Source organism: Ranitomeya imitator, chromosome 4 (assembly GCF_032444005.1).
Source record: "Ranitomeya imitator isolate aRanImi1 chromosome 4, aRanImi1.pri, whole genome shotgun sequence".
Taxonomy (NCBI): domain Eukaryota; kingdom Metazoa; phylum Chordata; class Amphibia; order Anura; family Dendrobatidae; genus Ranitomeya; species Ranitomeya imitator.
In genome coordinates, this window is record NC_091285.1 from 56252806 (window position 1) to 56270020 (window position 17215).

The following is a 17215-nucleotide window of genomic DNA, read 5'->3' on the forward strand; positions in this document are numbered from 1 at the left end:
CTTCCTGACCCACGTCTGGGTGCTTAGTGGTGCCTGCCAGCACGGCACAGTTCGCACTTCGGTGCTCTAATTATAAGAGTTGCTTAACACACCCTGTTGCGGTGTTGTGTCAGCAAGTGGTCTAATCGGACTTCAATCCTGTGTCTTGGGGTTGTGTTCGCTGACTCCTTGCTTGCACTCTTTAGTGCGGTATTGCGGACCTGTGGTTTTACCGGGTTTGCTTCCACCGCCATATTACGCTGCCATTTACTAGCAGCAGGTTTTTACCTGCACGGTGGACCCCGGACTGCGAACGCATCTATTACATCTTTCTTGGTGCGTTCCGCCAGTCCTAACAGAATACTAGCGCCAGGGTCTGGCTAGTAAATGGCAGACGATCAGCGTTTACAGCGGTACATCCAGCAGCTGGAGGGAAGGTTGGCGGCTCTAGAGCGTTCAACCTCAGCTGTGGATGTCACTGCTGTCGCTGTTCAGGCTGCAAGTGTAGCCGCAGCCAGTTTGTCCGCTGCCACCTCTGCCCCGACTTTATCCCGTCTCCCGCTTCCTGACAAGTTTGCTGGTGACAGTAAACAATGTCGCGGATTCGTAAGCCAGTGCTCCATACACCTTGAGCTCCTGGCGGCGCGTTTCCCTACGGAACGGGCGAAAGTGGGATTTATTTTATCTCTCTTGTCGGGCAGGGCGTTGGAGTGGGCAACGCCACGTTGGGAGCGTGATGACCGTGTGGTACAGAGTGCTCCGCTCTTTCTGGACGCTCTGAAGCAGGTCTTTTTGGGACCCCGTATTACACACGATACTGCGCTCCAGTTATTGACAATCACTCAGGGTTCGTCCGTGGTCAGTCAGTTTGCCATCCAGTTCCGGACTCTAGCCTCGGAGTTAGAGTGGTCGGATAAAGTTCTAATTCCGGTGTTCTGGAGGGGACTGGCAGACCACGTGAAGGACGCCTTAGCCACCAGGGAGATACCCGCCACACTGGAGGAGCTTATTTCTCTATCTACCCGCATCGACCTCCGTTTTCACGAACGAAGGTTAGAGCAGACCCAGTGTAGGCAGAGGTTTAAACTGGCTCCCACCTTCGCCAGACCTCTTGAAGCTTCCGTTTTGGCGTCCGACTCCCATGAGCCCATGGAGGTTTCTTGAGCGGGACCTAAGTCTCAGGCCGCTCGAGTACCCATGGTTTGTAAAAATTGTCACCAACGAGGACATTACACTAATAAATGTCCACGGCGGTCGGGAAAACGATCGCGTCTAGTAACCTTAGGGGGAGGTTCACTAGACACAGCGGCTTTTTCCTCCAAACTGTCCTTTAAAGGGACAATCCTGTTTGACTCATCCACTCTACCAGTCGAGCTTTGTGTGGACTCAGGAGCAGAGGGAAATTTCATGTCCTCTGCTTTTGCTCTGCGCCACGCTGTACCACTTGTTATGCTCGCCAAACCTGTAACTGTTAGAGTTGTGAATGGGTCGACACTTCCACAACAAATCACACACCAGACTGTTCCATTCTCATTGTCCATGTCCCCTTCCCACCAGGAGATTATTTCCCTTCTAGTCCTACCCGAGGGAATGGATGAGATTTTACTGGGAATACCCTGGCTCCGTTACCACTCCCCACATATTGAGTGGTCCTCTGGGAGAATATTGGGTTGGAGTAAGTCTTGTATGGGCAGGTGTGTGAGTGAGTGTGTACAGGTCTCTACTACCGAGGTATCCGCAGACCTTTCATCTCTACCAAGGTACTATTGGTGCTATGCAGATGTATTCTCTAAAAAGGCAGCAGAGACTCTACCGCCTCATCGCCCCTATGACTGTCCTATTGACCTCTTGCCTGGAGCTGAACCTTCTCGGGGAAGGGTATATTCCCTCTCTCTCCCTGAGACGGAGGCTATGTCTCAATACATCCAGGAGAATTTGGCAAGAGGATTCATTAGGAAGTCAGTGTCTCCTGCAGGGGCGGGATTCTTCTTCGTACAGAAGAAGAACAGGGAATTATGTACTTGCATTGATTACAGGGGTCTCAATGCTATCACCATTAAAAATAAGTACCCGTTGCCCCTGATATCGGAGCTCTTTGACAGGCTAAGGGGAGCAAAGATATTCACCAAACTAGATCTGCGGGGTGCCTACAACTTAATTCGCATCCGTGAGGGGGACGAATGGAAAACGGCTTTCAATACCAGGGATGGGCACTATGAGTACCTGGTGATGCCCTTCGGGCTCTGTAATGCCCCAGCCGTTTTTCAGGACTTTGTCAACGATATCTTCCGGGATATGCCTTCCACCTTGGTTGTAGTCTATCTGGATGATATTCTCATCTTCTCTCCAGATATTGACTCCCACCGGAGAGATGTTGGCAGAGTCTTCGAACTCTTACGGGCGAATTCCTTATATGCAAAGTTGGAGAAGTGTGTGTTTGAACAGGAGTCCTTGCCTTTCCTGGGCTATATCATCTCGGCCCAGGGATTGGCTATGGATCCTGCCAAACTACAAGCAGTGATGGACTGGCAGGAACCCCATTCTCTTAAAGCGGTGCAGCGCTTTATGGGGTTCATAAATTACTATCACCAGTTCATTCCCCACTTCTCAACTTTGGTAGCTCCCTTGGTATCCCTCACCAAGAAGGGAGCGAATCCCAAATCGTGGTCCGAAGGGGTCTCCAAGGCCTTCTTTTCTATAAAGTCCCATTTTGCCAGTGCTCCTATCTTACATCGCCCCGATGTGGGTAAGCCATTCCTTTTGGAAGTGGATGCCTCATCCGTTGGTGCTGGAGCAGTCCTCTATCAAAAGGATGCTCAGGGTCGGAAGCACCCATGCTTCTTTTTCTCAAAGACCTTCACACCAGCGGAGAGAAATTACTCCATCGGGGATAGAGAGTTGCTGGCAATGAAGTTGGCCTTTTCGGCGTGGAGACATCTCTTGGAGGGTGCTCGGTTCCCATTCCAAGTTTTCACGGATCACAAGAATTTGGTCTATTTACAAACAGCCCAGCGGCTGAATTCTCGTCAGGCCAGATGGTCCTTGTTTTTCTCCCGGTTCCACTTTACCCTACATTATCTCGCCGGGGAGAAGAACATTCGTGCTGACGCTCTCTCTCGCTCCTTCGTGTCAGCTGAGGAGGAGGAGGACGAGCCTCGGCTCATTGTCCCTTCGGAGAGTCTGAGAACTGTAGCTCCGGTTTCGCTGGAGTCTGTGCCCCCGGGCAAGACTTTTGTTCCCATCAATTTGCGTCCGGAGGTTCTCGCTTGGGCTCATTCATCCAGAGTGGGTGGACACTTTGGGGCAAAAAGGACATCTGAGCTACTGGCGAGGACGTACTGGTGGCCACATATGGTTCGTGACGTCGGAGACTACATTCAGGCATGTGTCTCTTGTGCCAAGAATAAGTCTTCCCGACAACGGCCAGCTGGTTTGTTATACCCTCTGCCGGTGGCAGACAGGCCCTGGGAGATGGTCGGGATGGATTTTGTTGTGGGTCTGCCCAAGTCTCGTGGCTGTACCATTATTTGGGTAATCACCGACCATTTTTCTAAAATGGTGCATTTGGTGCCGCTTCCCCGGTTACCTTCTGCACGGGCCTTGGCAGCGTTGTTTGTCAAACACATCTTTCGTCTTCACGGTATGCCAGACAAAATTGTCAGTGACCGAGGTCCCCAGTTTTCGTCTCGGTTCTGGAGAGAGCTTTGTCGTCTTCTCAGTATCGAGTTGAATCTCTCTTCGGCTTATCATCCCGAGACGAATGGGTTGGTAGAGAGAGCCAACCAGACCTTGGTCACATATCTGCAACATTTTGTTTCGGCTAAGCAGGATAACTGGGCATCTTTGCTACCGTGGGCGGAGTTTGCTCTTAACAATGCCGTCGCTGATTCCACTGGACAGACTCCATTCCTCCTTAACTATGGTCAGCATCCGCGGGTACCTGTGCCCATGCCCGTGTCTTCCGCCGATTCCAGGGTGGCAGACTGGGCTGTGGAGACACGGGACATTTGGGATCGCACTCAGGATGCCATTCAGGCTTCCAAGGAGAGAATGGGGTCCTCCGCCGACGCACATCGGCGCCCCGCTCCAACCTTTGCTCCTGGCGACTTAGTGTGGCTCTCCGCCCGTAACATCAGGCTGCGAGTTGAGTCTACCAAGTTTGCACCTCGCTACTTAGGTCCTTTTAAGGTCCTCGAACAGGTTAATCCTGTGGTTTACCGTCTGGCCCTTCCTCCACGCCTAGGTATCACCGACACCTTTCACGTGTCCCTCCTTAAGCCCGTCTACATGTCCCGTTTTCTGAGTCATCTACTGGGACGTCGGGTTCGTCTACGGACGATTACGAGGTAAACGCTATCTTGGGGTACAAGGTGGTTCGTGGCAAAAAATTTTATTTGGTGGATTGGAGGGGTTACGGCCCTGAGGATAGATCCTGGGAGCCTGCTGAGCACATTCAGGCTCCACAGCTCATTGCTGCCTTCGAACGTAGCGAGGCCCAGGGAGGGGGGGCCCTAGGAGGGGGGGTAATGTTAGGGGTCGAGTTCCCGCTTCTGCACAGGGGGAATCTCGAGCCACCTCCGCTGCGGTCTCCCATTCTTGTCCAGCCGCAGTGGAGTCTGCTCAGCAAAGACGTCGGTCCCAGCGTCTTGCTCATTCTCACTCTGTTCTGAGAGTTACTGCTGCTTCTCCAGTCTCTGCCATTAAAGTCAGTGCTGGTCAGCAGCGAGCGGACTTCTCTGGGACTAAGTCCTTGTCTGCACGTACTGAGCATGTCCAGGGTAAGATCTCCCGTTGGAGATCGAGGGTCATGTGCTCAGGCTCTGCAGCACATTCCATTGGTCCTTTTGGCAGGTCTTGGAAGGGCAAAGGTACTGTAGCCACTTCCTGTGCTGCTGCTATATAAACTGCGCATGACCGCACGGCCATGCGCTAGTATTGTCTTACAATTGAATACGTGTGTTTGTTGTGAGTGCAAGTCGTTCATTAAATACCCCTACCCTATTGTATGACTGTTCGCGTATGGAGTATGGCTGCTATCTAGCGCCCGACTAATCACTCAACATGTCACACATGTATCAGCGTCTATTGCTGTGACCGCCAGTGCGGCGCCACGCGCCAGTAGTGCGCTTCCTGACCCACGTCTGGGTGCTTAGTGGTGCCTGCCAGCACGGCACAGTTCGCACTTCGGTGCTCTAATTATAAGAGTTGCTTAACACACCCTGTTGCGGTGTTGTGTCAGCAAGTGGTCTAATCGGACTTCAATCCTGTGTCTTGGGGTTGTGTTCGCTGACTCCTTGCTTGCACTCTTTAGTGCTGTATTGTGGACCTGTGGTTTTACCGGGTTCGCTTCCACCGCCATATTACGCTGCCATTTACTAGCAGCAGGTTTTTACCTGCACGGTGGACCCCGGACTGCGAACGCATCTATTACATCTTTCTTGGTGCGTTCCGCCAGTCCTAACACCCGACTTTTGAAAAAGTCGGGTTTCGTGAAACCCGACCCAATCCTATAAAAGTAAAGGTCGCACAACCCTAGCTGTGATCATGTCATAGTTCCACACAGGATCTGACTTCCCAGCTCCTGTCCCTCCTTATGTCCAGGAGTAGTCAGACAGGTTGGGCTGGTTTTCAGGCCTCCCAGACCTGACAAAGGTGCCTTGAGGATTAAGGCACTACAGGGGGACATTGTTTCAACAAGGTAGTTAAATATGTCATTATCATTTGAGCAAACATATTTATCTACTGACCCCATGGGAAGACAACAATACAGAACTGTGGGGGCTGATATCAGATGGCAACCACAGCCATTCATCAATTAGCAAATAACTCATCCTACAAGAGAACACCATGGTAATCAGTAAAATATTAATACAAATAAAATAATATCCACATACCATCACAACAGAATATTTTGGAGTAATAGTATTTAAACACCAAAACAGTTTTCCAAAGACAGAATACGCATATATATAACTGGTAGATATGTCAGAGACTTGCAGTATAAAAGCAGGATTATAGATCAGGTAGTTTCAAGATACTTTAAGTTCTAGATAAAACTCCAATGTGTTAATCATAAAAGAAAAAAGAGCCTATAGTTCCCAAATGTAACCACATTGTATTCAATAAATGCTATTTGCCAAGGAAGTAGTTTAGAAAAGTATATATACAGCTTTATTAACATTAAATACAAAAAATAGGCAAACAATAAGTGCAAATAGTAAAATCAGAATCACTGGACGGATAGAACAAACGATGATGCAAACAGGCAGTGAGCGGCAGTTCGTAACTGCGGGATGCTCAACATGTGTCAGAAATATACATATATCAACTATGTTGTATTAACAATATATATATGAGCATCCACAACATAAATAAATATAAAAATGGGCAGGATCCACATAGTACCAAGGGGTTACCTCCTCAATAGGTGTATACTACGGTAAAGTCACCAGACCGACGATAAAAAATAATAATAAGTATATATGTACACCCTTGATGAGAGGGAACCGAGTCAAAAGCATGTGCAATAAAGGTAAATCTTACCCATAGGATACAGCCAGTCACTGCACTGATACCCTAACGCGCGTTTCGCTGCTGCTTCGCTGCACCTCTCTCCTACTTTCTTTTGTGGTATATTTCTAAAAACGTGGAACTTATTTAAGATGATCTGGAGGGTGATCTATTCCATATATATTAGCAGCATGCACTCTATGTTATTTATTTTTATTTTGCATTAATTCTATGTGTGACATGTTCCTGCTGTTTTTGCACTCTTGTGCCAAGCCCCAGTTCATAAAACAATTATGTTACTATTTCTTTTTATATATGCTCAATTGCATCTTTCATCTTGAACTTTATTAATTTCACATCTGGTACCCTTTTTCCTCTTTTCAGCAATGATATATTTGGAGTCGATCTAGATGACCCCTCACAAATATCCTTTTTCTTAATTAGATATTTTCCATCTTTTCTAATTACTTTCTATGATGGCTATCTATATATAAGGGTATTAGAGAATATGGATGTCTCTATAGAATCTATGAGATATCGTATGTATGGATAATACACTAGACACATCTCTCTTTCTAGTCTATTGGCACCTTAGTAGTTCATATTTCTTACACGCACTTGCTTTTATTTTCACTAGATGTTGCTACTTTCAAGTTATCAACAATATTAGTTAAGATGGAGGAACCCTATAGACTCATTTAAGATGGCATCCATAACTATTCTTTGTCATATCTTATTCAACAATACAATTTGCATGGACAGCAGAAAAATGGCTACTTCCAGCAGACTTCCCGAAGATAGCGCCCATATGTGCATGCGCACCACACTTAGTGTGCCTGCATTTGTAAAGCACTTTTTACTACCTGCGTGTGCTGTGACATCACAGAGATATTTTTCTCCTGACACATACCGGAGATGAGTGCGAGAGCGAGATGCACTTAGGACCTTGGGGTGGTGCTGGTGTGATACCCAAGGGTCCTGGTTGTCACAGTGACATTGCTTTCCTCATGGGAAGAGTGATGTTACATTTGGAAGCAATGAAGGATATCTTTTATCAGGTAATCACAATGCATACAACATGTTCACACTCCAGGCCAGAAAGGGGAACTCTAAGCCTAGTTTAGGGTGAACTCCCCTATAACTACATTCTGATTTGGAGGGATAGGGTTCATAAAGCTATAGATAGAGAAGAGAGCAGACTGACATAGAGTGTCAGAAGGTCTGATGGGGCCATGTAGTCTGAAGTACTACAGCCACTGGAGAAAGAGACATACAGAAGGAAAGGACATTGTTCAGTGAGCGTGCAGGAGAGCGAAGCACAGGAGAGTGACATCAAGGGAGACCAGCTGTGAATGAACTATCTCCCTCTAAAGCGCAGATTACCAGTAGCCGGAACACTGAGGCTTTTTAGGACTCTAAGACACATAGCAGAGACTGACAGGCAGCTGAATTTCAAGTTACCTGTCCACCACACACACCTGAAGACACAGTAACACATAGAGTCTGGGGCGTGATAGAGTTCCTGTAAAAAGGCTTGAGTTACCTGTCATACAGGTATTGTCCTATCCTATATAAGGGACAGAGAGAGCTGTGAGGACCTTATCTGAAGTCATAGGCAGTAAGGGAGTACAACACCCCCACGCTAGAGGAAGTTTTTTTTAACCCCCCTGGTAATGGGGACTCTGGATTCGCTTTCAAGCTGGCCGGACCATGCTTGCCCTGTGATCTGGTACCCCGGACTGTGGCTGCCTGAAGTCTTCAGTAAGCCAGGTAAAGAGACTGCAAGCCTGGGTCCTCATTCTTTACTGTGATAGTCACCATCTTCCATTTACACACCGGGAGCCTAGGGGATACACTTCACCTGTGGGAAGTTATACCATCTAGCTGCCATAACATCAGCCCAGAGGACCCATTAAAGCAGCGTTGGTCCTCACTAACTGAATTTCACAGGTGGCGTCACGAACATAAACTTTATTGAATTTCCCCTTTTACATGGGCGCCCAGGGCCACGGACCGAGTCACCGCCGTGACATCCCCCTGTGAACACCGAACCTGGTACCATGTACCCCATGGCCCATGCAGGTGACTAATCTTGGGCTGGCATGTGCTGCTGTGACTGGCTCACATGTGAGTAACATTGGATATAAGAGGGTGGTAGAAGAGAGTATGTGAAACATTCTCCATGAAAAAGCATCAGTGGGAAATGCACGTTCGATCAGTTGTGGTAGCATTCATGGTTCTTTGAACACACTATGGACAAGCAATGAACCTGTATACCTTTGCTTCAATGGACTTTCCAAGTAGTGATTCCACTCATTGTATAGTGAGTAGTGACTGTACCAGATTTCTGCACAATCCTGATAACTGTAATCAAGCAGCTGCAAAGAGAACACAACTTTACTTCTTCCTGAAGCTGCTGCTCCAGTAAGCAAGCTACATGGGGTTTAAATGCTATTTACCTGCAGATTATAACTATATGTGCAGGTGAATAGTATTTCAGGATTTTACAGGCTCCCTTTAAAGATTTTGAAACATTTCTCTGTTTGACAACTGACCAAAGAAGAAAATATCTCCTAAATAATGACAAATGTAACAATAATGTGTATGTCTTTGGTCAAAAAACAATAATTTCCATCAAAATGATTCTCTTAGAAACCCATACAGTGATAGAAATTAATCTTGTAATGATTAAAGTTACAATGTAACTTATAGAATCATCTATTGAGCAAAAAAAGGAATAAGATTTTACCTGGTTAATGATTGGACCAAGCCCAGTCACCTGTTCTGTATTTTCAGCATCAATCAGGTTTTCCACAGGAACATTTCCACTAGGATTCATGTAAGTAAAATCCCCCTCAGCAGGATCTAGTGCCACACACATATTATAGGAGTATGGTAAAGGTAACGATCCATCACTATACATGGAGAAGGTCCTGGGATCAATTGGAGGATACAGATTTGTAGTGAGAGAAGAGAAGGCCGGTAATGGTTTTGGCTGCTTACATTTGGATATAATCGACACCATCACAGTTATTATAAAGAGCAAAGAAATAAGTGCAAGTCCAACCACTAAGTAGAATTGTAAGTTGCTTTGAGTTTCTTCATCTTTCAGTTTGTTGCTGAGCTTAGGAACAACCTGCTGAAAGTCCTCTGCAATAATAAGAGTTAAGGTGGTTGTAGCAGAGAGAGTGGGATGTCCATTGTCCTTCACCATCACTACAACCTTGTATTTTAACATGTCCTTTTCCTGAAAAATATGTGATGTTCTGATCTCCCCTGAGTGCTGATTTATCACAAAATAAGTAAGGTCTGAAGCTTGTATCAAGTGATAAGAGAGCCAGGAATTATGTCCAGAGTCTGCATCCACTGCCACCACTTTAGTTATTAAAGAACTGGGCTCAGAAACAAAAGGAACCATCTCAAACACAGCCGACCCACCAATTTCTGGTGATGGGTATAAGATTTTTGGGGCATTATCATTCTGGTCCACTATATGGATAAATAATGTAACATTGCTGCTCAGAGAGGGGGATCCATTGTCTGAGGCTGTGACTTCTATTATAAACTCCTTGTTCTGCTCATAATCAAATGATCTTTGAGCATAGAGAACGCCGGTCTCTATATTGATGGAGAGATAAGATGTCATTGATGGTGTTTCTGTAATAGCGCTGGAAATTGTGTAAATAATTCTAGCATTGTCTCCAGTGTCAGGATCTGAGGCTTGTATACTGAATATTGAAGCTCCTGGTAAATTGTTCTCTGACACATAAGCCACATAAGAAGATTTAGAAAATATTGGTGGGTTGTCATTGACATCTGATACATCCAATGTGAGAACTCGTGTACTGGAAAGAGCAGGAGATCCTCTATCTGTGGCTATAATGGAGATATTATAAGAAGATGTTTTCTCTCTGTCTATTGCAGCACTCAAAACAAGTCTATAGTAAGTTTCAGATGACAATAAATTAAAGGGAACATCTTCATGAATTTGGCAGTCAACATCTGCATTATCTCCAGAATCTTGGTCATGAATCTCAATCAGAGCAATCATTGTTCCAGGAGCAGAATCCTCAGGAATAGGAGAAGATAATGAGGTGATGGATATCTCAGGAGCATTGTCATTTACATCAATGACTTCCACCAGAACCTTACAATGAGCTACAAGGCCTCCTCCGTCCTTCGCTTGTACAGACAATTCATAATTATCAGTGACTTCAAAATCCAAGTTTCCATTCATCTTGATTTCACCAGTAATTGAGTTAATACTAAATATTCCCGAGTGATGAATATTTCCAGATGTTTTAATAAAGGAATATGTGATCTCTGCATTGATCTCTTCATCAGTGTCTGTAGCATTTAACATGATCACTGTAGAATTAACTGGGATGTTTTCCTTTAAGGAAACTTTATACATATCTTGACTAAATAGGGGGGCATTGTCATTACCATCTATAACATTGATCTTTAGTGATGTTGTTCCAGACCTGATAGGATTTCCTCCATCCAAGGCTGTTAGTATTAATTCATGAATTTCTTGTGATTCTCGATCTAATGGTTTCTCCAGGACAAGCTCTGGATATTTGCTCCCATCTGTTCTGATATTCTCAATGAGAGTAAAATACTGATTATCACTGAGCTTATATGTCTGCACTGAATTACTACCAATATCTGGATCTTCTGCACTTTGTAATGCAAATCTTGCTCCTGGTGATGTAAATTCAATGATTTCTAAGGTAATTTTATTATGATAGAACTGTGGAGAATTGTCATTTGTATCCTGAATTTCAACTTTGATTTTAGAATTTTTAAAAGGATTTTCAACCACAGCATCAAAGGTTAAAAAACATGAAGCTGCTCTCTTACACAATGTCTCTCTGTCTATCCTGTCCTTAATATACAGATTTCCACTTTTAGGATTTACATAGAAATATTTCTCTGCTGATCTGGATACAATTCTCAGTTTTCTAGATGAGAGCTGATTATTATCTAATCCAAGGTCATCTGCAATATTTGCTATAACAGAGTCTTTCCTCATCTCTTCTACAATGGAATAATGAATCTGACCGGAGATTGAATACAGATAAGAAAATAAGACATATATTACTTGCCACCGGGTTCCTTTGTAGTCTCGTATAGGAGATCGAAGCTTGTCCATCCTCAATGATTATCAATTTTCCATAAAATGGACAGTAAGTGTTTATCATCCAATGCAAATATTCAGCAGAAAAATCTGCAAGATATTTTTAATTCTATTTTTAAAGTAAATCCTTCGCTCTGCATCCAAGGGAATCCAGAAAATGTCTGTTGTTCTTTCTTCAGATCAGCAATGAATGGGGCAGAGAAAAATACCAGTGGATTTTCAGCTCTGCATTTTTCTTTTTAGTGGTTAAACAGCGGCGCTCAGAGGTGAAAATACAGAATTGCAATGTTCTAAATGATTATTTTGTTAGTAAAATATTTAGAATCGAGAGTCCTCAGTGGATGATACCTGGCTAACTGAAAAGATGGTGACAAATTGTAAGCTTTTTTCAGTTTGCCATTAAAAGGTATGAACCACTGAGGACTCTCAATTCTAAATATTTTTCTTTCTACCGGCTAATAAGGTACAAATATCTTTCCCGTATTTTCTTACTATAAAACCGAAATTCTTAGAATATGTTTTACTGATATTTTTGAGCACTGTTTTAATTTGCTGTATGTTATCATGTCCAATTTTCATATTCACACCAACTATTAAATAGTTTTAAGAATTTCTTAACACAAAGAAATACATTTTTCCTTTTTGTCCTTATTAATAATAATAATTTTAATAATAATAATAACAAAAAATAATATTAATATGTGGAAAACAAGAAATAGAAGACAATTTTTTCTAAACACATGTAAAAGCGTTAAGCAAGATATTGCAGTTTTTTGGTTATTAGGCTGAATAGCATAACCTAACAGAATTAAAGGCTATGCAGAATTAAAAGCAAATTAAAAGTCACGCACAGTGTAGGAAAGGCTAACTCCAGCATGAAGGGATAAAGGGAAAGGAACCCAACACTAGGGAAGGGGACGAGTGGAGACCCTTAGGCAAATCTAACGTCACCCTGTCTGCCCTAATGTCCCTATATAGGTTCTGCACCAATGGAAAAGCAGGATACCTAATCCCTTCCTGCCCCTAGCAGTAAGCCCTGCATAGGGAATGACAGGATAGCACTAGTCAATCCTCACTATAACTAAAGACAGATGGGATACACAAACAAGGAGGACACTTAGCTTGAGAAGACTCAGAGAGAAACACAGACATCCTCCAAACACCAAGGAGGAAGATAGCCGACTGCTATAGCTCCAAGCTTCAACTGGGAAATGGAAATATCACTGGCAATTCCCAGCAACAAGCTGGGAGTTACAAACACCGTGCAGGTGTGTCCATTAGAGTAGAAGGAAGGTTGCCACTGGGTCCTAGAGTCAGAAGGGCCAGGAAAAAGTCTGCAAACTGCTGAGACCTTCTGAAGTCAGATACAGTGCAACGGGCTGCAGCCTCTGACACACCAGTGACAGTACCCCCCATCTATGAGTGGCCTCCGGACACCCAGGACAAATTTTCTCTGGATAAGAGTTGTGAAACGAACAAACCAGCCTGTGGGCATTCACCTTTGATGCAGAAACCCCCATTCTTTCCTCTGGACCATAATCCCTCCAATTCACCAAGTATTGTAGGGAATAATGTTGTAGGCGAGAATCTAACAATCCTTGAAATTTGAAACTCTAGGTTTCCAACAACCATTATTGTGGAGGTGGTAGGGGCGAGGGCTCAAGGGGTTCCACATATCTCTTGAGCAAAGACCTGTAAAAAACATTGTAGATCTTAAGAGCCCGAGGTAGCTCAAGAAGAAAAGCTGCTGGACTAGTGACAGGGGTTATCTTATAGGAACCTATGAATGTAGGTCCCAACTTCCAGGAAGGAACCCTTAACCTCAAATTCCTGGTAGACAACCACACAAAATCATTCACATCCAGGTCCGGACCTGGCACTCGTATACTGACAGTCATACATATATACCGGCCTCTCCTGACCCCGTTAGGAATAGGTAGTGGCGAAACAGGACCATTGCAGGTAGACACTTGTTCAACTACATGCCGATATAACCCTGGCTACCAAAAACAACTAGAATGGAGCTCCGCGGTTGCCTTACCACCTGGGTGGCCAGCAAGTACAGAGTCTTGATATTCTCTAGTTACTTTGCTGCACAATTTGATGGCACAAACAACATTTCTGAAGTTAAGGAGGCAGGGGCAATAACAGTAACGCGGCTGTTACTGCGCCTGCATGGGAATAGTGGAGACGTGTATGTTACTTGTGCCTGCACAAGTCACAGTGCCGCGGTGCCTTATGGGATTCAGGGACAGCGGCCAGAAGTCCCAAATGGCAATTATATATATAGATGTTAAAGATAAAAAATTTCCCTATAGCTTTCTTTAGAGAATATAGAAAAATCATAGTACATAGCTAATAAACTGTAAAGTTGTAATATCCCTTTTATAAACAAAAAAAAGAATTTACCAAGTGACAGATTAAACTTATAGACATGATTGGAAACAAGACTCATAATCTTTCTTGTTTAGCTGTAAGCAATCTATAATATTTTGTTCATTTTTTTCTACCTTATATTCTCATATTGGAAACAGATATTTACAATATTGTTATTATGATAAATTAGACCAGGTCAGTCATTTTTATTCTCTAACTTTTGAACTTGACAATGCAAGTAAACAGTGTCAAAGATCTTTGAAATAATTATTTTCATCTTGTTTTTTAAACCAACTTTTTTATATCCAATACTGGGAGGTCTAGCTGAGCTACTATCTGTTAGGGTTGGCGGAACGCAATCCGGGGTCCACCATGCAGGAGAGGAACCTGCTGCTGGCAAATGGTGGCGCTATATGGCAGCATAAGCGAACTCTGTTAACTCCACAGATTCGCTAGAAACAAGATGCTGTGCCCTGTTAACCTCACAGAGGTACACAGCTACCAAACAGAGCAAAACTGTGATCATGCAGTCAGAGAAACAGGCAAACAACTCCTCACTGGAGGTGCAAGTATTCTGGTGGCTTATTTCAGCCAAGGCCCTGAATACACACATGCAAACTCCTCTTTGGAGGTGCCAGTATTCTAGGGGCGCATTTCAGCCAAATCCTAACCACATCCAGACATGACCACACTGGCGCTGAGCTCATAGACTTTGGTTTGATACTAGCTCATGGCCATGCGGCCATGCAAACCTTTTATAGCTGTAGCAGACAAGGACCTTCCAAGTGGTCCAATAGGAGCTGCCACAGGGCCTGAGTGTGTGACCCCTGACCTCCAATGAGAGGTCCTCCCATGGGCATGCTCAGGGTATGCAAAGCAGGACTTAGTCTCAGAAAAGCCTGCACACCGCTGACCAGTGCTGGCTACAAAAGCAGAACCTGGAAAGGCAGCAGTAACCATTTGCACGGTATCAGGCTGAGTGAGATACTGGGACTGATGTTACTGTGGCTGAAGCAGAATGGGAGACCGCTGCAGACATGGCTCGAGGTTCCCCCTGTGCAGCGGTGGGAACTTGACTCCTAACACTATCATTACAATAAGGGGAGATAACAATTAAAAAATACAGGTTTTGAGACTAGTTTATGGTGCCTCTTTAAGACCTAATTGGTAAATACAATACTAAGTTATTTGGTGCATGTTAGTAGCATGAGTATATCCCACAAATTCAGTTAATGCTTGGTGCCAGCCCTTCAGAAATGTTTTTTCCAAACATTTTAGAACTTCATAATGTAGAATATTATGTGATATTATACACAAAACTTTATCTTTAAATATTTTAAGAAAATTATATTAACTTTTCTAGTCTGATCCATTAAGCGTAAAACTATCAACCTTGAAAAATCTGGGTAAAAATAATTTATTGTGGTCAGAGTTGTACTAATATCTGCCCACTGATGGTTTTGTATCTGATCAATAGAAAACATAAGTCCCACTTCATCAAGATAGCAATGTTCAGGCCCGTCTTAATGAGGGGGCATGTTGGAGCCAGATGCTCCTGATTCAGTTTGTGCACCTCCCTTGACATCTTACTTCAGTCAGGGATGGGAGTAAGGTTTCTGGGTTAAGGTATTCCACAGCTCATTGTTAAGCTATGCCCCAATCAACCTTGTCCCACCCCTGCTCCGCCCAGTTTGGCAATGCTGAGCAAAATTGTCGTCAAAACAGCAAAAATCATAAAATGTTTGTACAACTCCACATTGCTCCAAAATTTTGAAATTTTTCAAAGTGATTTACAATCGAATTCTTGTGTAATTGCTTAGATGAATCAGGGTTGTAGTATTTAATACAAGTTAGAAAAAATACTAACAAAATAATACTCAAAAATATTCTTTAACCTCTACAGACATTCCACTGAAAAGACAAGGAAAATATTGTAGCAAACTCCTATTATTTGGAAAAATGACCAAATATACACATGTACCTTGTGCAATATTATACATAGTAATACTAATGTCTATGGCAACAAAATAATTGTTTACAAAAATGAATTACTGTATATCCCATTAGCAAAAGAGGAATAACTCCTTCTGCATAAAATCTCCACCAGACATCTTTCAGAATTATTTGTATGGCCATTTTATAATCACATTGTAATCTCTAGTATGATCATTGACTAAGTAGTCCATATCATCTACAGGACAAATATTTACAAAATAAAAATATTTATGATTCAAATCCCAAGATTTAGTTGCAAGTGCCTGGGAGAAAAGTCAACTCTAAATGTAAATGTCAAGTATTAGAAGTTCGGAGCCTTGCTTTCTTAGCAATCATTCAGCATGTAAGGCCCTGGAAAAAATGGAAGATTTTCAAGTGCTCTACTGGGACAGACCTATCCTGTTAATCTGTATGATTTCTACTTGTGTGCAATCAATAATAATAGGAAGAGTGAACTTCCAATTTGAAGTTGTTGGGTAATACTTATAATGGTCAGACCCCAACGATTGTATTCACATGCAAGAAATAACCTTTGAGGTATATACAGGTCCCTCCCAAGTTAAAAATATATAATACACATTGAACAATTCCACATCTAAAGTATGTAACAATATATGATTATCCAAGATGCTAATGCATAGTAAAAAAGACTATTGTTCAATTATTAATCAGTAGTAGATACGTAAGAGAGACGTGAAGCAATATTCTCCCTTTTTTCCCTTGGAAATTCTCCATGCAAAAAAGTTTTTCTCCACAAATGTGATGTGCCTTATTATGCTCTGGGGCATCTCCAGATTCCAAAGCATAACAAATGTAATGTGTAAAAAAAAATCCTTATAGTAACCTTACCTCTCCAGGCCCTCCGCTACTCACCCGACACCCGCATCTTATGAGCCTAAACACTTGTTCTGGATTCCCCACTGCTGAAATCCTCATAGCAAGCACACAGAAAGCCACAGCTCATGATGTGCACTGTGCTTGCAAAGAGCCCTCTCAGGTCTCATGAAATCTAGATGTCCCAAGAAGGGATCCAAGAAGTATTGTTTCTCCTTGTGGAGAATGACATGATAAGCATGTCAAGGTGAGGAGACTTAAAGCCGCAATGCTCCTCTGGGAAATATGCAAATGGTCTCTTCAGAGAGGAAGAGAACTAGAACTCTAGTGCCACCTATTAGAAGTAGCAATCCTAACAGTCAATGTTGACCCTTTAACGAG

At 43.4% G+C, this 17215-nt stretch overlaps 1 protein-coding gene across 4 annotated transcripts in view; it reads right to left on the reverse strand.

Annotated features, from left to right (window-relative positions):
* Positions 1-17215, reverse strand: part of LOC138675459 (protocadherin gamma-B2-like) — a 502075-nt gene that overhangs the window by 443179 nt on the left and 41681 nt on the right. The window contains exon 1 of one of the 4 annotated variants that reach the window (XM_069763731.1): positions 9239-11759. The exons of the other annotated variants lie outside the window; for them this stretch is intronic. Within the exon in view, the coding sequence (XP_069619832.1) occupies positions 9239-11644 (2406 nt within the window). The 5' untranslated portion in view covers positions 11645-11759. Of the gene's footprint in view, positions 1-9238; positions 11760-17215 lie in introns of those variants that run through there. 4 annotated transcript variants of the gene reach the window in all.